This window comes from Trachurus japonicus, chromosome 14 (assembly GCF_045865225.1).
Source record: "Trachurus japonicus isolate A0001 chromosome 14, Traja_1.0".
Classification (NCBI taxonomy): Eukaryota; Metazoa; Chordata; class Actinopteri; order Carangiformes; family Carangidae; genus Trachurus; species Trachurus japonicus.
In genome coordinates this window covers 24,632,244-24,657,920 of record NC_140920.1, presented here as the reverse complement: position 1 = coordinate 24,657,920, position 25,677 = coordinate 24,632,244, and the positions used below count along the sequence as shown (strand labels likewise).

The 25,677-nt window shown below is 44.4% G+C and overlaps 1 protein-coding gene across 1 annotated transcript in view; it reads right to left on the bottom strand.

Annotated features, from left to right (window-relative positions):
- The window catches only part of dchs1b (dachsous cadherin-related 1b), an 85,266-nt gene extending 60,633 nt beyond the window's left edge, over positions 1-24,633 (bottom strand). Inside the window, exons 1-4 of the mRNA XM_085798506.1 lie at positions 24,053-24,633; positions 10,029-10,868; positions 9,742-9,939; positions 8,829-9,602 (exon numbers count right to left, since the gene is read on the bottom strand). Of these exons, the coding sequence (XP_085654632.1) occupies positions 8,829-9,602; positions 9,742-9,939; positions 10,029-10,850 (1,794 nt within the window). The 5' untranslated portion in view covers positions 10,851-10,868; positions 24,053-24,633. The remainder of the gene's footprint in view (positions 1-8,828; positions 9,603-9,741; positions 9,940-10,028; positions 10,869-24,052) is intronic.
- Between the last annotated feature and the right edge of the window lie 1,044 nt (positions 24,634-25,677).

Sequence of the window (25,677 nt, the reverse complement as noted above, 5' to 3'; positions counted from 1 at the left end):
GTCCAAAGAAAAGACAATATGAGGTGCACGCATGACAGAAATGCATCTGGGAGATGTAAAGAAAGAGAGAGGCGTGATGTGGACCATATTGAATATAAAATGCTTTTAACTTGGTCAGTGCCATTTCTGTGATCTCATATAGAGCAGGCGAGATCGGCGGTATTGTTTAATATTGTGTCTTTTGGCACGATTAGATGCAACGGTCTGGAGAAGTAATGTATGCCCCCCCCTCCGTCTGCCTCCGTGTCTCTCTCAGCATCTCTCGCCACGTCTGAAGCTCCAGAGGTGAGAAGAAAAAAGAAGAGGACAAGCGAGATGATTAAATGAATGATTCATTTGAGAACACAAATATCTGTAGCTGCACTGTCTTTGACCCCTGAGAGGAAAATAAATAGTGTGGAGCGAGCTGGGACTCAGACACAACACCAGAGGAGTGGAGTCAGCCAGATAACAGCTCCGAGCCTGCTGCTGCTCACACTCACTCACCCACACACACACACACACACACGTACACACACCAACAACAACTGAAAGTCATGACCTCGAGTTCTGGAGAAATAAAAGACAACAAAGAAAAATGATTCAAATGATTTGAATCACTCATATCTGTCTCTCTGAACGAAATGTCTCAGCCGCATCCAACTGTGACTTCAAACCTGACATTGAACTCTCCGTAAAGCCAAAATTGCTGAATCTGATACACTGGGAAACAAGTTCTTGTACCACCCTTCACCCCAAACTTATTGACCACCTGCTGCTCCACACTGGAGAACCCCTCCCAAAACAAATACGACCCAGAGAAACACGGGAAGCATACTAATTTACACCAACTTAACTCAGTGTGTCATGAAATTAGATTAGCGTGACCTGATGAACTCTGAAGAGTCCCAGGATCACCTGCCGCTCGTGTGTGGTGGTGGTGGTGTGTGGTTCCTTTGTCTGAATGAGAAAGAGGAATCGGACAAAAAGACATGAGACAGTGACAAAATGGAGGACCAGACAGAGATAGAGAAGACGGACGTCTGGTGTGGACGGCAGATAGACACAATGTAAAGCAGCCCAGGACAACTGGAGCAGAGCGATAAGCAGGAGAGAAAAGACAGATGAATCCAACAATGTTCCCTGATTAGATCTCCAGTAGTCCAAGACAATTCATCATTTCAGTTCATTTAAGTTATTTTGGACACCACGTTAATCAAATTTACTGAACTGCCTTCCCCCCCCCCATCTAATAAACATAACTGGTCTCTCCCCATAACTCTCCTTCTCTGCTGCTGAAAGACTGATCCATGCTTTCATCACATCCAGACTCAACTACCGCAACGGCATTTTCTACCAGACATCAAGCGAAGTCCTTAATAAACTCCAGTACATTCAGAGCTGTGCTCCCGCTCCCATGACCACATCATACCCTGACCTGCAGAAACCTGCACCAGCTCCCTGTCCCACAAACATTAACTTTTAAATGAGCTGAGAATGTTTTTGCTATTGTTTCATGTCCAACTTTAGCATTAGCAGCCACAGTCTTGCCAAGATGCTTCAGCTATTGTTGCATTTACCACACAAGAGGTTGTAATATGTCCTCTAAGCAGTTCTGCTTCTTCAGGGGAGTCTATTTGTTATGGAAAAGTGATGAGATGAGCTAGCAAGGCCAGTGCTAGCTGGTGCTAACTTAGGACTGAATGCTAAGAAGTGAGAAATAGGAACAACAAGGAAAACAAGGAGGTTGGTTTCCACCAATGGAGACAGCTCTTGGTTAATAAAGGAATGAAGTTTGATGCTGAACTGACAAGTTCACATGCTCACACACCACACATGACATCTCTCACGCTGAGAAGTGATAAAACTCGCTGCACATAAATTTAATCTATGATTGGATGATGTGAAGGCAGTTTTCTGCTTAGTCCATCCATACAGCTGTCTTGAATTAGCGACCCATCAGCCAATCGGAAAATAGTATTTCTTGTTGCTGTCTGAAAATAGGTGTCTGCGAGTGCGCGTTCCACAAATGCGCACAAACTTTGACGGACGGTCATAGGGCAATAATAAATGTCACAATTAATTTTGTTTAGAGGAATTAAACTCCCTCAAAAAGTCCTGCCCTATCTCCAGCTTTAAGTCCATTTCAGATCTGGACAGTGTCTTTGGGTATCACATTATACATTCCTACTTAACGTATGGTTTGGTGCTTACTGCTCTAGTGTTTAGAATTGAGCAACAACAACACACAGCCAAGTAGCTACAAAGAAGAAAATACTTTCCATACTTGATGGTTTCACTCACTGATGGAAGATTGATTCCTTGGGAAAGATTGGGTTGCCAAGACCATGCAAAGAGCAGCCATAACGGTGAAAGGCCTGAGACATGAGGTGAAAACTTACAAAGAAAAAAGAAAAAAAGAAGGGTGAGCGAGGTACTCACTAGCAGATGAGATGGAGAAATGGAACAGAAATCAGTAAAACCCAGAGAGAGATAGAAAGAGAGTAAGAGAAGAAAACCCCTTACTGCCATATGGTACAGAGTATTGGGCTTAATGAGGCGTGAGGCCATCCTCTCCACAGAGGCATCAGCCAGTCAGATCACACATGAATGAACACTCTGATAGGTTTAAAACACAGCATATGCCAACAGCTAGTGATATGGAACCAAACTACAGCTTCTGAGGGGAAAAAGAAAAGAAACAACATTGATTTACTCAGCCCGGGGCCACATCCCAGCAGCCACCAAAGAGTTGAAAAATGCAAAGAGAAATCTGTCTGATAAGAGGTTGACATTTTGAGGCTTTGAAACATTTTGATTGCTACTGAAAATATTCCAGCAGAATGAGATATAGTCAAGATCAGTAGAGACTCTGTGCTCTGAACTGGTGCCACCACCAAAAAATGAATTAAATTTTAAAAAAAAGGTTTGCACTAGGGATACAGTATAAAGATGTATTGTATGTTTTATTAATAATGATAATGTTTCCAAATACTAGCAAGCACACCTTGAGAAATTACTTGGACGGGTATTCAACAGAAGTGGAGGGTCATCAGGTCATCAAACAGTAGATTGAATAAACGCAGCTACAGGAAAAACCATGATATTGCTGAAGTTATTGCAACACATCTTTCATCCAGGGACTAAAACCAAAACTAACAAAAAAAATGTTAAAATGATGGTGGGAAAAAAAAGGAAAAGTCAGAAGATCTCCAAAGTCGGAGGGATTTATCATCTAGACATAATACACGTCTGTAGAGGATTTCATGCAATCCATCCCATACCTGTTGAGATATGAGAGTCTGGATCAAAGCAGCTGACTGACAGACACAAGCAATACAGTTCACGCAGTGAAAAGCTGAAAGATTATAACCATCTCAGAAAACACTCTCACAGGGTCAGACCTTCTCTCCATTATTACCAACATAATGTTAACAAACAGAGCCCATCTCATTATCTAGGAGGTTTAGGGCTTAAGATGGTTTTTCACTGGATCCTCCAGTAGCAAGCAGGTGATGAATTCACAGCAAGCGTTGATGGATGTTATGAGAATAGCTCACATAGCAGACACACCATCCCGATCCCTCGTCACACACATCCTGTCAACAACGCCGGCAGCTGAGAGGAGTGTGAGTCGCTGAGAGGGAGGAGATGAGAGAGCGAGCGTGTATCCGAACGGAGGCCAGCTGTTAACAGCATGAAACGATTCACGGGAATTTTCAATCTCGCTGGCGTCCCTTTTGCGTGTGAAACCAACCATTCGTCACCGCTGATCACCTGTTAAGGCCCAGCCGAGGCCTGCGGTGACGGTGACAGTGACCGCTCCCAACCTGCAGCCTCTCCTTCGCCCAGCTATATCGATCCTGACGGATTAAACACCACTGACAGATTAATTAAAACAACACAAAATGGAGTTTCAACAGAGCAGGGCCGCGTTAATGCGCAGCTGCCACCTTACGAGAGCAAGCAGGAGGGAAGACATCAAGCGGACAATAAATTTCATCCTCCCCGCACACTTTTCAAGCTTAATAAAAACTAGAGTGTGTGTGTTGTGAGTCTGGGCTGGAGGGGAGCGTGCAAGCTCCAAGTGGAAGCTGTGGTTTGGGTCTGGCTCTGGTTTCCACAGGGGTCGTATTCAGCGCAACACCAGCAGGAGGCCGGTCGGCAGTAACAGGAAGCGTGAACTGAACACCTTCCTGCGTCGAGTGTGACACCATATGTCTCTGGCTCTATTGGTTTATCAAATGTGATTAGTCTCAGTGTGCACGCATGTGTGTACGTTTTAAATATGATTAGTCTTTCCTTATAGAGACGTATAGACGTCAGCCACAGCGTCCCCAACTTTGGACTTCACACTAAAAGGCCTGATTGCTCTGACAGACAGACGTGCTCTGTTTATCCAAGTGGTTTTGTGGGAAGTTCAGGAGGACTAAGTCCACCTGTCAAAAGAAACCTGTCTCTATATGTATTTCCATCTTCACACCACACGCACATGTGACTTTCACATCTCGTTTTGTTATCTATTTTTTCTTCGCCTACAAGGCCTGCAGGTGAAATCGCAGCTGTAGGTGAGTTCACCACATTTGACTGTGTGAGGTTGAACTAGAATCACCAGGGTCAAAATTTCCCCTTGACCAGCAGTTTGCTGCATGACCAACTATCCCAAATTTCCATGAAATTAGCTGTGGAGAGTCGTGGTCTCCAAGTGGGAAGCTCTAATTTAATGGGCAGATTTCTTTTACATTTCCTGCACAGTTTCTATGTCTTTCTGCTGGAATAGTATCAGCGGCAATCAGCTTCACAATGTTAAACTCTGCATGGTTCAACCGCAGCGCTCCCCAGAGGATGAACCATTTCATTTCTATTCTGGATACTCCTCTTACACAAGATTGTCAACTTCCATGTCATATTTGTGGCACATTTGTGTTCAGGGATAAAAACCGCAGGTTTACAGGGATATTTTGAGTCATCTGACGCGGGGTTGTGTGAGGTAGTCGGTGTGTTACCTTCAGCAGATTTGGATCAGAGCGGTGTGCTGTCATTTAGCACAGGCAGCAGAGAGCTATATGCACCAGATGGAAAAATAGTGTTGCACGCACTTTTGAAAGATGCCCGCCAAAACAATCCAATATCTGTTAATGTTTCGCTGCATGTAGAAGAGTTGCTGCTCTTTATCTTCTCGTAAAAACAGCACTTTCCTTGAGTTTTACTTTTTTTTTTTTTTCAACTATTGAACTACAATATTCCCAAACATAAACTTGTGTATTACACCACAGTCGCAGGTTGGCTGAGTGAATCGGAAAGAGCTCAACTTGTTTTGATGGGCCAATAAAGCGCATCGTATATTTAAATGGATATTGGATTGTTTTGTTGGGCGTTGTTTTAAAATGTCTAAAGCTCTTTATTTCCGAATATCTGTGGGTAACACATTGACTATTCATAACTACCTCGCAAAACCCCAATGTCAAATAACCTGAAATCCTTTTAATGGCTCTTTTCCACTAGCATGACCCTCATAATTAAGAAATCCTATCTCAAGTTTTAGCAATTTCACAGCAAAATCATGAGTATCATCAAATTTGACGCCTCTATGATTCTGTTTTTACTCGTGTTTCAACTTATGTCTATTTAACAATGAAAAAAAAACTTCTTTTTTAAAGCACAGTATGAAACTGTACTCTTAGAACAGACATTGCATTACCATTATACAATGCCAGCAGGCCATTCTCCGCCCCTCTGTATGTCTCCCAGCTGAACACATCTGTGTGTGTCTGTCGAGATGATTGAGTGCCGTTTAACAGGCTTGACCAGGAAACCACATGCTGAACATCACAGGGGAGATGCATCACCTGCTCACCAGTAAGCCTTTGGCTTCAACGGTGTACACAAGTACACATACACAGATGTACAGCATGACATACAGGCATGCACATGTACATGTGAGCACACGTGCAAACTTCTGCTTTCTGGTCCGATGACGTGTCCTCAAAAATGCAATTTCCTTTTTTATTTGTAATTTATTTTTATTCTGTTTTTTTTTTTGTTTTTTTTCCAGTGAGCAGATTGTCTGTTGATGTCAGTTGGTGCTGCCGTTTGAGCGCTGGCATGAGCAAAGATGTTGATGCTTGTGAGATCAGCGGTGGGTTCCCAGCAGCCAGGTCATGCTTAAAGTGAGCATGTCATTGGATTTGACAAAAACTCTGCGAGGCACAACCCACACAGGGAAAAGACTCTGCAACATACAGATTATACCCAAAAAAAGGAGCACGAGGTCTGACAGTGGTTATATCAGCTCAGTAACATTACTGCTCATATGCACAGGCCCCATGCAGATGAGCAGATTTAAACAACCTTTACATGCTAATAAGATTTTCTTTAAGCAAATACCATGATCCACTCTAGATATGCCCATCGCTTTTCATCACCAGCCACAATACACAGTGTTCTCATGACCTCTACCTTCTCAGGATATGAATCAGAAGAATGTGCACACACACACACACACAGAGGCACCATAACCTCTCTTGCCTGGGAAATACTTTAAGGAAGCAGGGGAAGAGGAAAGCGGGGAAACCAAGAAATAAATAACTCCTTTGTGTCGCGGCTACATAAACAGTGCAGCACATTACAGATTACTATAGTGGCTCAAACTGATAAGCTTCCTACACTATCACTACATGTACATAATGTGTGTGTATGTGTGAGTGGAGACAGAGAGAAAGAAAAAGAGACATGAAGAGATAGATACAAAGAAAGAGAAAAAGAGATTGATGAAAAACATACAGTTACAGAGAGACAGAGAATGACCAAGCCTTACCTTCTGTGCATATATGACCCAATGCTTCATGCTCATTTCCTTGTTTAGATATTAAACATTTGCTAATTTTCCCTCGTTTTTATACAAAGTGTCCGAAATCAGCCAGCGCGGGCCAGTATAATAGCTCCAAAAGCCAAAAGCGATTGTTATCTATTGTAAATATTAGCACAATTCTGAGAACATTCTTCGTCTCGACTCCGTTAGGAACGTGACAAAATCTCACTACCTAGACGTCGGTGCCAAATAACATCACTCAAAAATGTAAACTGGGCTCACTGGACCAGCTGACCCAATTCTTCACTTCGTCACTATCTTGACAGAGTGGAATAAAAAACTGCTCCTCAACCTCGACAGTGGGTTGGCAGGCACACGGAGGAAATACAGAGCAAAGCTTGAACAACATCCATTAGACTACGGTCTAACACACTATCTATGTGTTTGTGTGTGTGTGTGTGTGTGTGTGTGTGTGTGTCCTGTCTTAGAGGCCACACATATGTCACTGACCAGAAAAAAGTGTACTCCATCTACCATTATCCTGCAAAATCACAGCCCCTGCTTGGAGAGTTCTGACTCCTTTTCCAAGCGAGTCTTGAGGAACGTGCCGGAATGAGCAAATCAAGCCTTATTCACTCCGCTCTGGCAAACTGGAAAACCACCCGTGATGTCTGGCACGGGATTACGCCTGCACCTAGTGCCAGAATCACTGCTGGCTAGGATTAGAAAAAAAGCACACTAACATTTGATTACAACTGCTGCAACAACTGGAATCGAGGTCCGCGGGGGTCATTTAGTTGGTTGAGGGATATAATAATTTAACAGAGCAGTTTAATTGGGAGCAAATTACAGGGTTCAAGAATTCAGCAACGGACAGGCTGTATCTATAGAAAAAGAAACAATAAATCATGTTAAGGCCTCTCTTTTTTCTCCTTTCTCACTCCTTCCACTGCTCTTAAGCTCTACTTTTTACTTTATTTGCGTCTCATACTGTATCACTTCGTTTAATTCCCTTACTTCTCCCATCCCTCATCCTCCCAGAGTAGCAGCCCATATGCCAGTTTCCATTGAATACCAACCAGCCATCCCTTCCAAAGACATGTTAAATGAACCTGCAAGAATGTGAAATTCAACTATTTATCTAATTCCACTTCGGTTGGCACGATTGGAGAGTCGAAACCCTTTTATTAGTAAAGGCTGTATTTTTAAGTTTAGGCAGCGGCTTTATAAAAAAAAAAGTGCTGAGAAAATGAAAAGCGTTTATTCTGCTCATCTGCTCCACAGCAGTGGTGTAAAAACCAGCCTGTAAAAACAGTTAGTCTAAACGGTGCATGGTGCCGAGTCATGGTGCCTGGAGGACGGACAGATGCTCGTCCTTTTTTTATTTTTTTCATTTTAAGTAGAAGAGTTGCTGGTATTAAGATAAAAGCGAGATCAGTCAAGCTGCCGCGAGATACCGAGGGTTCACCCTATGCTGCTGGCTGAGTTGCCGTGGCAACCCTAGGAGGTGAGAGAGAGGACATACCAGCACCAGAGTAAATCTCCTCACAGTAGCTTCAGGAATGCAGGTGAAGTCTCACTCCCTGCCTCTCTACTGGATCTGGTCCTCTTTACTCCTCCTTCTCTCCTTTTATGAATCACATCACAACGTGTCAGTGCATCTGAGTGCACCCATCCCGTTCTGAAGTAGGACTTTGAGACCGCTTTTCACTTCAGACGCGACTTTGATTTCCAGACTCATTTATATTGAGGTATAAATCAGGCTTTTGCCAGGGGAGTAATCAGAGGGGGTTTAAGGGGAGGGTGTGAGTGAAAAGAGAGAGTGAATAAAGAGATGGGAGAAGGAGGGAGACAGTGAAAACTTGGTTTTGGCTGCGTAAGTAGGACAGTAGTATTGTGGCCAACATGCAGCAAGATTGAACACCCTGAGAATTAGAGACGGCAGTTTCCCTACGAAATGAAGACAGGAAGAGTGGAGAGGGAGAAAAAGGAGGAAGATAAATGAAGACAGAGTAAGGTTTTTCAGGGTTTCTCTTACCTCGAGGAAGCAGGTCCCGGCTGGGGTGTTCTCCTTGATGGAGGCGTTGTAGAAGCTGCTGGAGAACGTGGGCGTGTTATCGTTAACATCCTGCAGCACAATGTCCACCTTTGCTGTGGACGACAGAGGCGGGCGGCCGCTATCCGTCGCAACAACAGTCACACTGGGAGCCGGCTCTGATTCGAAATCCAGAGCGGCCGCCGTGGTAATGATCCCCGTGACTGGGTCAATGGAAAACCAATCAGAGTGAGAGTTTTTGCCTTTGAGGAGGCTGTATCGGACGTCCCCGTTGGGGCCCTGGTCCTTGTCCCTGGCAGTGACCTGAAGAACAAAGGAGCCGGGATAGACTACCTCAGGAATAGTCTGTCTGTAGGACTGCTGGTCGAACAGAGGGGGGTTGTCGTTTACATCCATCACCTGGATGGTGAATGATGACTCCGCCCTGAGGGGCGGCGTGCCGGAGTCTGTGGCCATCACCCTGAGGTCGTACGAATCCCGCTCCTCCCTATCCAAGACCTGGTCTACATATATCAGGTAAATGATGCTGTCCTTGGTCGTAAGAGCAAACTTCCCATCACCCCCCTCCAGGGACACATTCACGTTGGCGTACTCTCCGTAGTCTGGGTCGGTGACAGATATCCGGGCTACGTACTGTCCCGGCTGGGCTCCCTCTGAGATTCTTGGAGAGCCGTCCTCACTGAGGAAGATGATGGTCATGGTGGGCTGGTTGTCATTGTAGTCGCGGACGTGGATAGTCACGAACGCGTTGGTCACCTGGGAAAAGATAATGATGCATGATTTATTACTTAGTTTCCGCTCAAGTCAAATTGTGTTTCTTTATAGCGGAGGACTCTTGTTTTGTGTTTCATTTTGGAAAATGATTGTGCCTAATGTAGTGTAATAATGCAATTACCTCTGGGTGGCTGGCGTTATCCCTGGCCTGGACCACCAGTTCATGGACCCTCTTAAGCTCATAGTCCAGGGGTCTATTCAGGGTGATGACCCCTGACTTAATATCCATAACAAAGTAGCGGTCTGGGTCACTCTGGCGACGGTTGATTTCATAAAGCACCAGCCCGTTATCGCCCTCATCCTCGTCCGTTGCAAACACCTACAGAAGATAAGAAAGGTCACAGAAGTTAAATGGATCCAGGTGGAGTCATAAGAAGCTACACAAACTACTGACAGCACTTGGCTAACCTGTAGGATGCTGCTCCCCTGTGGAAGGCTTTCAGAGATGATAGCGTGGTATCTGCTCTGATTGAAGGCCGGTGCGTGATCGTTGATGTCAGTCACCGTCACTTCCAGGCTCATGGATCCCATCTTCTTAGGCGAGCCCCCGTCAAAGGCCTCGAGGACAAGGGAGTACGAAGAGCGTTTCTCCCGGTCCAGCTGTCCATTGACCACCAGGTCCAGATACAGGACCTTGTTAGCGCCTCTCTTGGTCTCCAGTTTGAACGCCTGGCCCACGTTGCCCTCTCTGATGGCGTAGCCTTGGGTGGTCAGCTGGTCCTTGTCCGCATCGGTCGCCGGCTCCAGGGAAAACCTCGTCCCCACCGCCGTGTGCTCGGGGATCTTCAGGGCAGCTTTCTTTTTGGGGAACACGGGCGCGTGGTCGTTGATGTCGTTGACGGTGATCGACACCTCGATGGTGACTCCCGTCATTGTCACGGCGATGAAGCTGTAGTGGTCCCTCTGCTCGCGGTCCAGACGGCGCGCGGTGGTTATGATGCCGGTGGTTTCGTCGATGTTGAGGTCGCTGCCGACGCCGGTGCCTTCATGGTCCGAGATGAAGTAAAGACTTGCGGTTTCGCCGGGCGGTAACCCGGCGCTGATGTCCCCGACGATGGTCCCCGCAGGCTGCTCTTCATTCAGCTGCAGCTCCAGCGCCCCGAGGACAGATGTGGACTGAAGAAGGACAAGGATGATGCAGGAATAAAAGAGTGGCTTCCACCTCCAGAGACACACACAGGGTCCGCTGACCCAAGGCCTCCGTCTTGACCCTTTACTTGTTATCGGCATGGCTGGGTTGTGCTACACCTGGGAGAAAGGAAAAGAGGAAGAGAAATGACAAGAGATGTATTTTAAGTTATGTGAATGGAGCAGCTGAAGCACTTTTTTCACTCTCTCCCTGAAAACATCTTGAAAATTCAGTTCCTCTCGTAGCACAAAATGGAAACAAACTGTTCTTTTGTGGAGCCTGTATCTTAAATCCTTGCATGACAATGTGCTAACACTTTTACAATGCAGAACCTGTATTAAAGACACTGCCTGATGAATTTCAGCTTTTTCCCCATAAAATGCCTATACATAATATTTGGAAAGAACTCCTCAGCTAGAATGAGGAGATCTGAAAAAAACATAAAAAATGGGAGCCGAAGTCTGTCCAGAATCCACATTGGCTTGAACCACATTGAGGACAGCACCATAAACTATATTTATCTGAGGGATCACAAGTTTTATTTGCTGGGTGAGAACATTTTCAAGTGTCCAGAGTGGTCACACGGCGAAATCCCAACAGAAAACACATTAAAGACACTGAAATGAGCATCAAGATCCTATGTAAGGATTTTTAAATCCAATGCAGATAACGATAGCAAATGCCTACACACACATACACACACACAAACGCATGGAATGCATGGGAAAGTAAGTATATAGCTGCTTCAGCTGGGGCTTCATGGGGAAAAGCAGTCATTTAAGACTGTAAGCTTAGCCTCGATGTTCCCCAAACTCTAAATCATGCACAGATCCATAAAGATAATACCCTCCTCATGCTAATGCTAAATCAATCTTATCAGTCAACGGCTGAATATAATCATGAACAGATACACATACTGTAACTATCCACATAGTCCTACACCAGTCCAGGGTTAAACATTTCTTTCCAAAATGTGTTGATGTTTGCCAGTTAACCCGGCGTGTCACTTGGAGACGCTTCAGAGGATGGCACACTGGCGATCGCAGGTGTTTAAAAAGTCAATCTGAAAAACTCACCTGACACTGCCTGAGCTATGCTACAGCAAAACCACCATCTGGTACTTCCACCAAGTTAAAACAAACACCAATAATTATTTGCAAATGGTATTTGACCCAGGTTTGACACACATACTTTTGTGCACAACCATAAAATTCTGAAAATACACTCATAACTGTTCTGGCAAGGCTATAACCTGTGTGGCTGCGCTAAACTCTCACGAGATAGATGCTCATTTTTACCCCCTTGATGAGGTCTGCAAATATTTACATTATGTTCAAAAATGAGACCAATTGTTTATGCATGTTCCACTAGTATTTATAAGGGAAGATTTATGGAGCGTATAACTCCGCAAAACATCCTGCAATGAGCAGAACCATCCAGCGCTGATATAAGTCATCCACAGCACATGGAGACCAGGAGGATGCTGCATGTGCACCAGTCTCCTGCATTGATCTGAATGAGTCCTGCCTCCATTAGCCTACACAAATTGGGACAATTGATCAAATGTACAAATGTGCGACGCAGACAGACAGCCAGTAGCAGAGAGGAGGTGGCTTGTCAGTGGAGGGTGTTGGCCCTTGCTGTCCAGCCATATTCACCCAGACAATCACTCCCACAGTGCATGTATAATCTGGACAGTTAACTTTAGGAATGTCTGCCACCTCTAGAGGGAAAACCAGGCTGCTGCCGGCTGCAGCATTTGCACATACATTGAATTGAGGCATTCACGCTCACTCATAAAATATATACCTTCTACTTGCGAACCAGGCCCTTACAAAATAAAAGAATTGAAAGCGCCTCTTTTCTAACACACAGCGCTCGTTCACATGCTGAGCAAATTCCACTCTTTTATAAAACACAGAGCACATTTTAAAAATATCATTTTATAGCTAATGAATCCTACTGCAATCACCCAACCCCTCAGTCTTCCTGCTGACCCTGACCTCCTGCGGTAGTTTCTGAGGCCTCAGAGGAGGAGAGATTAATAAAGTCTATAGCTCCACTGGGACAGAGAGCGGGACACGGATACTGGGCCCTCTGCTACAGTCACTGACCTCTACATCTGGTCCAGACGGCTGCTCTGGACAGTTGCTTGCACTCCTACACAAAGGGGGAAGCAGAGCTATAGACCGAGCACAGGCTGGCGTACACACCCTTCTTTTGTTGTGTTTGTGCTGCGTAGTTGCACAGTGTTTGTCTACGGGGCGATCTTCAAATAGAGCTGGAGGAGAGGAGGAAAGGCAGAGAAGTAAAAGGAAGAGGTCTGGTTGAGATAATTGAGGGTGTGAGGATGAAAAGAAGACCTTCTTGTGCTGAAAAGGGGATTTCGGAGACGGAGCTCGGCCCTTTTGAGAACCCGCTCCGTCTACATGAGCACCAGAGCCCAGTACTATAATGAAGCCATTGAGAGCAGAAAAAAAGAACAAAGGAGACAAATGGAAAGAGTGGATTTAGGACACAATAGAAGAAGTTACATTATGAGGCGTGATTACAGTTTGATTTGGCTTCAGGGCCTTATTGTCTTTAGAGATTACGGAGCTGTGTAGGTGAACCTTTTGATTGAAAAAATAAAGTCACAGAGGACGTTTTCCAAAGTGTGTGTGCGTATGTGCACGTCCTCACTCCCTCATTGCTTTGGTCGAGTGTCAGTGAGAGGTTATATTGATGAACTGATCTCACGGCTGCGATCTGTCACTGTCAGTGAGCGGTCGGCGTATGACATCATCTCCCTTTCGACGTGTTCTGCAACACACTTGTGTTTGTCCTGGATAACGCTAGCTGATGAAGAATGGGGGGAGAGCAGGGGCTAAAATCCAGCGCTTGCTGAAAGGATCCTGGCTCGAACAGATGGTCAGTGGAGTAAAAGAGACACGCCCCCTAGTGGCACTCTTTATAACATTCTGCTAATTATGATGAATTAGGTTTTTCGACTCGTGAAAATGTATGTAATTTCATCCGAAATGCAAGAGACGCACTTAGCGTATGTGAACTATTGCAAAGAAAACAGATTTCAACCTGTCTGTCTGCTTACATGTGTTTTTACGTATCCGTGTCTTTGCACGGCTGCACAACACATGTGCATGCAAAAAGTGACATCATCTCTGTGCGACCGCATTGACAGGCAGGACGGACCCAGAGGGCTCCATGCAGTCTCAGCCACATTATATCTGGCATTGCACCCCCATAATCTGCCTCCGCTGCACACAAGCCTCAAAGCCTCAAATACATGGGCCTCCGCTCTTAAGTGCTGTTACCATATAATAGGAAACCATAGTGTTTTCTATAGGATGTGACCATTTAGAGCAGTAGTAGTAGAGTGTGTGTGTGTGTGTCTGAAGATGCGTGCGAGTGTGTTTATGCTGCCGTATCGCAGTAGTGAGGAATAGCTTTTCCTCATGCAGTGCCAATTCTTAACAGGCCTCCCTATCTCCGTATCCCTCCCATGTCCCCTCCTCCCACCTTCCCTCACTCCATCCCCTCTAATGGCTTTAGCAGATCTGGTTGGGCACGCCATAGCTACCCGTGGCCAAGCTAAACAAGACCCAAAGTCACGAAGTTCCAAGTTAGAGAAATAAAAAAAAAAGGGCTGCTACTCCATTTCGCCTCTATCTCAGCTATGTTTCTTGTGTTTTGACAGAACAGCACGAGGTTGCAGTCAGCTAGCTCCTCGGCGGTCGAGAGGTCTGGCGTTGTCTGCAGACAGTTGACAGCCACTCATTCTGCCCTGCAAACAGCTTCTGTGTCACCCAGAGCAAAGACTGGCCAGATCCTGTGATTGACAGTTTAAGTCCAACGGGGGGGTGAAGGCTGTCAAAAAGACACCCAAAGACACACACTGGGTGCAACTTTGCATTTCCATATTCAACAGCAAAAATCTCATTTCAGGAGGATCCTGCAACAGCTTTCTTGTAATCCGTGTCATGCATATCCTCTATACGGTGTTAAAACGTTTAACTGTTGTAGTTTTGATGTCATTTAGAAGCGGTAAAAAAAAAAAAATCTTTTTTAAGACTGTTCTCAGCAAGTGTATAATCACAGAGAGGCTGAAGCAACGCCATATCTTTTAAATGAGTGAGAATTAAAGGTTTGGGCAGGTTGTGGTGAAACAGGCTGTGGTGGTAAAAGAGCTTTGTGTGAAGAGGGAGGGAGCGCCACGAGTCCTGGTGGGGGTTAGAGGATGGAGGAATGCTTTGCATCTCAGTTTTCATGTCGTTTGGGTTGTGTGTGTTTAGGGGGACGACAACTATGACCCCTGTCTCCCCTTGAATTGCCTTTCCCCGGATCTCTGGATATAGACGTCCCACTTCTAACCCCAGCTGTCACCATGCAGCACAGTGAGCATATGCCTATGTGTGTGTGTGTGTGTTGTCAGAGTGTATATTTGTGTCTCCATCTATGCACATATACATCTGTTTCCTCAGTTCCTCTTTTACTTTCACGTCAATTTAGGAGTCTACACTAAAGATGGGTATCAGTTTCAATTTATTGCCCTAACTGACTCAATTAAAACCCCGTGGTTGGAGTATATAAAGTATCACAGCACCAGCCCCTCAGACAGCCAGACGACCGCCGTCTGGACGGTTTCACTCGCGCTGAAATATACATGGATGTGTTGCGCCAAAGCACAATCAATATTAATACCACTACATGAAGAAAGAGTTCAAGACTGTGTCACCCAGAAGCCCACAGAGGTAAAAGCTCTCACAACCCGTGAAAACCCAACCAATCTGGTGCGAGGAGACTGGTACAATCTAAGAAAGTGAGTGTGAATTAATTATGAGGTGAGGAGCGGTTCCTCGGCCGCTCCTTCCTGTGGCTCAAATGGCTGATCTGACACGGAGTGACAAGTCATCCAGCCTGACTGCAGGCTTTGAAGCTCATTATTTTCTAATCTGTTCTTTTTCTTAAAGCTAATTCAAGACTATACCTAAGATTATTAACTCTGGTACAGAGGAGCTGAGCTGTAACATTTTTCCCAGTTTACCTCAACGCTGTGAAAGCTTTTGTTTTTAATTCTGTCCATGAAACACTGCTCTGGGGTTTTACTTTATTACTTATTTCCTACATAAACGTCCATGTCAGTGACATCAGTGAGGCTGCAGAAAATGTGTGTGTTAAAGGGCTGGAGGGGGGGGAGGGAGGTGAGACCACGTCATCGCAGAGACTAGTCAGTTCACAGTGAGAGCGAGCATCTGTGCCAGGAGCCTACCGAGACCAAGAGTCTGAGGCTCAGGTCCACACTTTGTTTTTCGTATTACAGTTTTAGTTTTCTGTTCTTCCGAGTCGGAAAGAGCTCAGATCCAGGAGAAGAAAATGGAAGACACTCACACTCACATCACTCTCGGATCAAAGTTTTGTTCCGATCCAAAGGTGTCTGGAACGTGAGATTTCTTTCTTTTTTTTGCATGGTTTGGCTCCACACTCTCATTTGGATGGGAAACGATGCAGTGAGAAAGAGGCTTAAGCGCCGACTTGATGTTTAAATTTTGCTTTACTCTCAGTCATAAAAGAACAGTCATAGTTGTACGTTACGTGTCCTCACTTTAGGGTCAGTGCTATTTTTCAATAAAAAATACACATACACATACTTGGTAGCTCCATCATGAATGCTTTAAATTAACACATCAGTCCCAATTCACCATGCTGCAGCAAAAGAACTGTGACCAAACTATATTTCTTGTATCTCTCCGCGAACAGTCTGTCAGATTCCATTGGGATATTAGCTGCGGAAAAACAACAACGAAGACTCTGAAACTCTGTCGCAGCGGCGGCATAACAATTCAAAGCCGGTGTGATGACTCAGATTTGTTTATTTACCCAAACAGTGGCTGTCAAGCTGGAATAGTCACGCACACTTACAAACTGCACCGGGTCCCCTGTGACAAAACGTCCCAGATTTTTTACTGCCCGGCAGACCGGAGGGAGACAGAGAACAATACAGGGAGGGATGGATGGAGGGAGCAGAGGGAAGAAGTGGAACTACTGGAAAGTTTGATTATGAATGAGGTTTCCTTAAAAAAAAACAGACAAAAAACTGGTACAGAGACAAAAAACACTAAGTTAGACCTAAACTCCGGATGAGTGCTGGAGCACATAAATAACGTACCCTGTGGACCATTACAGGGCAAGTGAAAACACAACCGGAGGCGATTCACTGACCTCTTAACCTCCAAGGCCATGCTGCCAAGTCAATGTGCAGGGACTTTTGTGTTTTAAACGAGTCTGTGTGTGTTCAAGTGTGTGCGTGCAGGAGCTTTTATTCTGAAAGGAAAATTTTTAGAAAGTAATTTTTTTTTAAAGAATAGGACAAGAAAGAGTGAGATAATGCAACTAAATAAAAGGATGGAGTGGTGAGATGTCCCCGAAGGTGAAGCGTCAGCTGCCACCCACCATCACTCAGCGCCCCTCCCCATCAGGGCATGTTTAATATCCCACAAGGGCATGTTGTCGAGCCAGAGCCATGTCCGTGCCTCTCTGTCAAACATCATTACCTCACTGGTGAAACTGAGATAAATATCCTCGTGGTGGCTCAAACAAACCGGTCTTCTATTCATTGTTTGAGTCTGAGCTCCATCTTTCACTCAGCGGTGAAAACCAGAATATTAATGCAAGGAAATTAGAAGTGAGGAAATATTCTTGTCAGTGTGGAAATGTGAAAAAAAACTTTTATTGGCTCCATTTGGCTCTATACTGTGCTATAATGTGCTGCAGACATACCATTTATGCTTATTTATTAGGTTGGTATTTGCTATAAGTGATGACATTTGAATTCACAGAAAAGTCATTAGCCATATTTTGATTGAATTATATGAAATTATAATTAGATTATCATTGGAATCTCAATTTCAATATTCATTAAATTACTTGCACGGCTTCTCTTCATGGTTTTGTAGCACTTACACTTGTCAGTGATGACAGTGTATTGACTTACATGAATCCCCTGGAGAGTTATCCTGACCTTAAATGCCTAGCTCCCACCTTTACCCTAACCTTAACCCAGCCATAACTCTAAACTGAAAACTCTAAAGTGAATGTTTTAGCGCTGTGGGGATTGGGTTTTGGTTCCCATGTGCGTGAACACGCACACACACACACACACACACACACACACACACACAGAGCCATAGAGTCATAAGAGTCACAGCGTTCATTAATGATCTAACAGAGGAAAAGTTCAAAGACAAAACACTTCGCTGATAGCCAAAACAGGGTCGGGAGAAGAGAAACCAAAGATCTGTCTTGTCACTTACACACTCGTACGGGGAAGAACACACTTATGACTGGCACAAAGCTGTATCAGGTCATGTTATTGTTTCATAAAACAGATAAATATTAATCAAAGTGATCAAATGTTTTGTTGAAGAGTTTGCCAGAAGACAGAACAATTCATTTAGACAGGAAGGAGGTCGGTGTCTTCCTAAGAGAAACACACAGGATTGATTTGGGAGATACTGGGACTTTGTCTTATTGTTTTTTTTTCCCTTTGGCAGACAGATTTGACAAACTGTCAAAAATCTGTAATTACTCATCTCCAGCTCCATCTGAGTATGGGACAATGACTTGGCTTATTAGTTAATAAAGCCTCGATCAGCTCTCGGGGTTAGTGGCGCGTCGACAGCTGTTCTCCAGGAGAATGCCTTAGTATCACGTTACGCCATTATATTTCTTGTGGTAAGCCTGGGAATTAAGTCTGTCTGTCTTTGTTTTAATTTGTTCTGCAGAGTCAAACAGAATGTCAATACTCATCAGTTAACACCAATCAAATGAAAGCATGAATTTAAAAGAAGAAGTCAGAGACGTGATAGAAGTTCCATGGGTTTGAGGCTCCAAATGAAGAATTTACCGCAGCAGAGATGATCAATTGAAGGATCTTTTTTGTTTTGTTTTTTGATGTGAGTAAAGGTCACTCGTTTCAGTCTTGAAAATATCAAGGAGAAAAACTTTCTTCTCTTTTTCACTTTTTCTTTTCCCCCTTCCTGGTTTCGTCTCACACCACCCACACACATCCAGCCTCCGAATCCCTTAACTTGCATAACACGTTGCTCTACCTGAGCCGCGGTGCCCTACATGCAGCTCTCAGCTCTGTGCGAGTGTTTGAAGTTACCAGAAGCTCAGATCATCTCGCTTACTTCATTAAAAACACATGAGACACTACACAGACTGCCTCGCTCTCTCTCTCCCTCTCTTCCTCTCTCGCTCTCTCTCTTGACTCGCCTTTTTAGAGCTCAGACGCCCTCTCATCCATCAAACGCCCAGATGGGCAGGAGTAACCGCGATTCATTCATCTTTTGCTCAGAGCCTTTTTCCCACATTTATATCTTCATGTGTGTGAAGAAATTAATACATCACTTCATTTAGAAACATGAGCGTGGACGGCGCACATGTGTCCGTGCCAGTCATCTGTACTCAGTGGGGGGTGAAAATAAGATCTGCTGGCATCTGAAAGAACAGGAATGCTCACTCTATGCAGTGAAAATGCATCAGCGACGATTACTACACTCATCAAGCCAAAATGTCACACACCTGTTGGGTCTAGCTTTGCAAATCTGAAGATTTTATATGTTTTAGGTGGTTGTACATTGAATAAATTTGAGTTTGGGACACGATGAGTAGCAGCTTTCACTGGTTTCTGGTATTTTATAGTCTAAACAGTTAATCTATCAGTCAAGAAACTCAGCGAGAGATTAATCGCCGTTGGAAACTGTCATTAGCTGCAGCTCCACTGACATATCTCTATCAACGGCGCAGGCCACACATTTGCTCGCGTGCACACGTTTCATGCGAGAGAAACAGACACGCTTCTGCTGCAGTAACGAGAAAGCCAGAGTTCCAACGACCTAGCCACACTTTGGCACCAGGGGAGCCGGCGTCCCGGGTCCAACCCGCGGCGGAGAAGCACAGGATAGAGGAGGAGGGGAACCCGAGACAACACCAGGCTTTAGAGGACTTCCATCTGCAGTTTCCTACAGTAATATAACAACCCCGCTTTCCAACCATCGTTATCCCTCATCTTAATCATGAGCCATGCTAAAGAGCCTGGTCTGGCTACGCCCGCCAGTTTGGATCAACATATGTTGTCAAATTTGAAGATTGCACTGCAGCACGTCTGAGCCCTTTGAGCCTCCCTCCAGCCTTACAGCTAGTACCTATTGTCATGCATCGTAATGAGCTCCTTTTTTTTCAATTTGGCCAGTGTCTGTAGTCTTTTCCATCCAGCTGACCTGATCATTACACTATCAGGATCCCTGCTGCCTGGATAAAGACTACGACTAAGGATGAAGGCGGTTACTTCAGATCTGGGCCTCAGAACAAACAAAAATTTGGAATTGCACCGACTCAGAGCTCCAGCTAGTCAATCACTCCGCATCTGACAGCAGAGTACAGTCATTTTCTTTGATTGGGCGAGTCAATCATGTGGTAATATCTTCTCCAGAGCCGCACATACATGGCTCTTCGTAGTGTACATGAGAAGTGGAGATGTGTATTTCCCCACGGGAAAGACTTCAGCCTGAGCTAAAAGATGAGGTATGACTTTGGATGATTATGTATCAGGGTCTGCTAGAATTTATTTTAACATAAACATGTTTCTATGACCACACATTGCAAAGTATGACATTGTGCCTCATAACTCAAACAGTATCTGCTCGTGTGGCTCCAGCAGGAATGAAGAAAAAAAAACAGCAAGTAATGGTGGTAAATGCTTAGAAGGTAGGAATTCTGGGTAGGCTAAAAGCTCTTTTATACATGGTGTATCACTGAAACCTACCTGACGCAGCTGCTTTTTAATCCCAGTGTGATATTAGGTGACACTTTTTTTTTGCATGTAAGCACACACGACTTCAATTTTACAGCGATGTAATTAAATTTCACGATTATAATCACAGCAAGATGGCAGACTCTGTGATTGTGGCTGTCATGGCAACCAAGGGACCCTCAGGGTGTAGTTAATGAAATGTGGAGCAATCAGGATAAAGAAGGGGGGGAATCCTTATCAATGGGAATCTTATTCTCAGACTCTACTACTAACGCTATTAATAACTGCCAGGCCTTCCTGTGGATGGATGATGCAAAATACAAGTGGCTTTCCAGGAAACCAACGCTACTCCCCTCACGCACCGCTGCGCCGTCGCCCAGGTTACGGTTTACATGCCGGCTTATAAACTGAAACCCAATAAAATCCCCCTCAAATATCGACTATTTGGTTTACTTTACGTCTCAGATGGTGGTCTGGGAGGTAAATAAAAACACCAACATAGATCCCAGGCATCAACAGCGTGCAGTGAGTGAAGGATGGAGTTAGTGTAAATATTTCCACTAGCTACTTGTGGAGCCAGGGAAGAGGAAAACAATCTTATTTATGTTACTTGAGTTTTTTTAGTTGGCTGTCATCTGCTAGCCATTCAACACTGCCGTATGTGCGTGTGATGTATTTCTATACGAGTGAGGACAAAAGGTCACTGCACTTTATTCTTAAGATGTTCATTTAGCATTTATACAGTAGGCTAGGTGTAAAGAGTCAGGATTTGGCTTTGGTTGGGACACAGGTTATTGTTAAGAATATGACTGAGTGAGTGAGGTAAAGTCAGGCATGTGTGTGTGTTAGTGTGTGCATGTGTGTGAGTGTGAGAGAAGGAGGGGGGGGTTGGTCAGTGAGTCACTTTCCGATATTTGTACTCAGACGCTTATTTCCCATGCATAAGAAACAAAACCCAGGAAGAAACAGTTCTGGGATACAATTAGGGAGATTTTTCTTTGAGCTGCAACATTTGGGTGGGAAGATGCTTTCTGTTTTCTCCCCGGCCCTCACTCTCTTCCTCTATTGGCGGCACTCCATGGTTTGACATAAAAACATCACAACAACACATTTATTTCACGTGCGGTGCCTTCGTGTTCACAATTAACGATTCTGAATCATATGACGAGGCAGTTAGAGGATAAAAATCATGCACGTAATATAAGATGACTGAAAAAGACAAATTTTTCCTCTCATGTGGGTTTGGTGGGAGCCACAGCGCGGACAACGGTGTATACACTGCAAGCTGAATTTCAGTGTCAATGTGGGTGGCAAATACGCAATTTGATTACACTGTGTATCTGCAGAGTTTAAAGTAAACTCTCAAGATTGCTTGAGATTTGCAAAGGAATAAAGCGTCAGCGTGGACATTCCCTACAGTAATACCATTAGAACAAACAACAAAAAAGTCCCTCAAGACTGTGGATGGTGATATTATATTTCATCTTGAAAAAAAAAATGATGGAAGCTTAGAGCTGAGATTTACAAACATCTGATGGAAGTTTTCATGATTCCAATGGAAGAATAAGATGCAGAAACAAAGGGAAATGCTGTGCCAACATTCTCCCCCGAATAAGCTGATATACAATAAAGGGAATGGGGGTTGGAGGGTAATGGGTATTATTCAGTCACCTCCCCCAATATAAAGTCATTGAGCAGATGCTGTAGTCAAAGAAGAGCACGTGTGACCCTGGGAGAGTCAGTATCACACTCAACCATTCAGCTGTATATAACCACTTGAAGTGCAAGGTTAACAGCTCTGTTTACTTAGTTGATAAGCTAGACGAAAAAGACTTGGCACTGAAGTGAATGAACATCTTCTCTGCCTTGACACACTTATCATTTCTAATGTTAACAGCACAAACAGAAATAGCAATAAAAGCATTTATCATGATGGAGCCTTATTGACAAATAAATCAAGATGAGTAAAGGGAGGTCAGAGGTCAAGGTGGACACCTCAGCTGCCACACTTCAACACAGCATCCCCAAATTCAGATTAATGTCCCTCAGCTAAATCTAAAAAAAAAAAAAGAAAGAAAAAAAATACTGGGAGGTCATGAATTGATCCCAGATAAATATCTAAATATGACAAAATGTTTTTATTGCCACAACCATGAAAGTATCTTTGGTTTGTTAGTCCTGCTCCTGTAACAGAGAACCTGTTCCTATACCCAGCTGATGTAAATTATAAGTTGTTTGTACAAACATGAGCTCTACTCAGTTGCAGGCGCACCAGCAGATATCCATATGGTTCCTGTTAGAAAATGTCTTGCTGCACGCCTCATCACTCTGCAAGAAACCAAACTCTTACTGGTTGTATGCAAACCAAAGGCTGAGGCTGCTGCTGAGGCTAGTATATATACTGCAGAGCTGGAGCACGGGACCATGTAAGTGGATAGTGTAATAATGCAAAGATCCGTATCCCTCCTAACAGCACAAAACCAGGAGCTGTGGACGCCAGCGGACACCAGATATGACTAGAATAACTATTGTGGCGAGGTGCTTAAATATGCCCCTGGGTTCCCTTTTTTAGATTCTGGCCATGTAAACATATACAGACAGAAGTGGCAGCTATAAATACACCTCATGTTAGGAAAAACCATATAGCTGTGTCAGAATCTATTTGCTGAATAGCAAAACTACCCGAAAATCCTCTTGGACTTTGTATTTGGGATAGTCCCTCTGCAATCTCTGCTCTGTTTTCCTAATCATACGTACAGTAAAGAGGACACCAACTGTTGTAGCTATAATAGCCCAGTCCAATAGTGCCTTGCTCGTTGGCACACACAACAATACTTTGTGCCTTGCGCTCATTCTCAAACCCCACACTGTCACATCAGTCGGTCTCTCCGGGAAATAGTTCAAACTGCGTTGGCCCACTTTGTGCGCTTCAAGATGGTGTTTCCCTTTTAGTGGTTCTGTCCTCCCTCCAAAACAAAGTGTATTCGCTCTAAGTTTCCAGACCCTGGGGAAGAAATCACTGACTCGCTGTTATAAAATAGTTCCATAAGTCATAATAAGCCTATATACTCTTTGACTAACATCCTATTCATGTTTAACATAGGATTTAAATGAGAATTCACTCTTTTCCTTCTTTTTTTTCCCCCCAGCCTGGCTCTTCAACCAGTTTGGTTGTGAATGGTAATCAATAATCAATATGAAGCTGTGCTGCATCACAATGATTGATTTCTTTTGCAAAGCCATTGTAGTCCCTCTGGCAGGGTCTCCCCACGTCTTTCACAGTAGCCCGGCCAGCTACCAGCTCATCATGCAAGGTGCAGATGCAGGGTGCAGGGACCAGAAGCTTCCACCCATCGGGGCTCATTTCTGCGCTTTAGTGCTTTTTACATGATCAGATGCACCAGTGAACGAGAACACACACACACACATACACAATCACACACACACAGATGGAAATTAAAAAAAAAAAAAAAAGATGCTGTCACTTACATTCATCTGACCCAGTCCGTTGCTCTGGATGTGCGCTTGTAGATATCCCTTCCAAAACCTGATTAGTATGCAAACGGTTTTTCCAATTCCCCCCCTCAACGACAGACAAGCCACCAGGACAAAAATGTTGAATGGAGCCCCGCTGGCCAGCTGGACTGGGCTTTTTTCACATAGTATCCACAAAGATGACAGTAGAGTCAATTCCACAGATTTTTCCAACCCCCGGTAGAGACCTCCACTAGACTGGATCACTCCTCCAGTGATGAAGAAGGGACCTCCTCGCGTCCTCGTCCCCGCGTCAGGTGAGCGCGTCTGGATCAGCTGGAGAGCTCAATGGTGTCTGCGGGAGAAAAGAGCCGTCTCCAGCCCTGCAGTGCTCTGCCCTGCCTGGCTGTCGCTGAGCTTAAACGCTGCTCTCCTTCTCCTTCTCCTTCCCTCAGCATCCAGTCACTCAGCCACAGTGTGTGTGTGGAAGTGTGTGTGTATGTGTGTAAGCGCTAAAGACAGAGCCGCCGCTTCAGGGCACCGTGCACCTCACAGACTGAAAGCCGACTCCTCCGCCACAAGGCCCAGCCCCCCCTCCCCTTACTCTTCTCAGTACCCTCCTCCTCCTCCTCCTCCTCCCCTCACTGGATCGGGCTGCTAATTTATTCGGGTAGCTACACAAAAGGGGGGACGGAGGAGAGGGAGCAGTGGAATACAGTAGGCAGTGAGTGGAGAGCGGAGGCTGCAGAGCAGACTCTGGTGCCCCCCAGCTCCGCTCAGTGGAAGTAGAGTTTGAGACAAAGGGGCGCACCAGGCACGATCAAAAGAGGAGTTTAAGTCAGCATGGCGCATTATGCATGGATGTGTCTCATTAGCCACATAATTAATCTTCTCCTTCCTGGTGAACACTTAATATTGTGACATGATTTAGGAGAATACAACACAAATTTCACAAAGCTGCAGTCCCCATGTACAATTTTGTGTTTTAGATTATAATTTTATATCTAGGCGACTACAGAATGATAATATTAATCATTTTTGGATGTGAGGCTTATATTAATTTAGAAAATAAAATGTGTTGGCTTTTTTCATGATTGTAGATTATTTAATGATAGTTAAGTACATTTAGATTTCAAGTATAGGCCTAAGTATGTGGCACTCAATATAGACAGAGGCCATTTGTGATATGAAATCTACATTTAGGCTGTGCATGAAGTTTATCAACTCTACATTGTCAACCTATTGTTTTGTTTTTTTCATACTGAGATTTAAAGTTCTCCTCACATATGTTCTCTACTATGTTAAATACTTTGCCAATATTAACATTTTGCTTGAGTGAGAAAATTATTATAAAATCTACATCAGGTCTTGTGCCCCGCTTCCGACTGATTGACAGGTGAAATAGCAAAGTATCAATATGATTGATCAGCAGAGGAATCATCAAGAGACTCAGCCACAAATTTGAGCCTCAGTTAGACCCAGAGTCAGATGTATTTAGGAGTTTGTTGTGACCAAAGGACGGAGGGCGTGTCATAAAGGTCAGCTTTGTATGTTTGTAAGTGGACATGGCTAATATGGTGTTAGCACATTGTGCTAATTCATGTAAAATCTTCCTGTTTGGTTGTTTTGGTATTCATTTT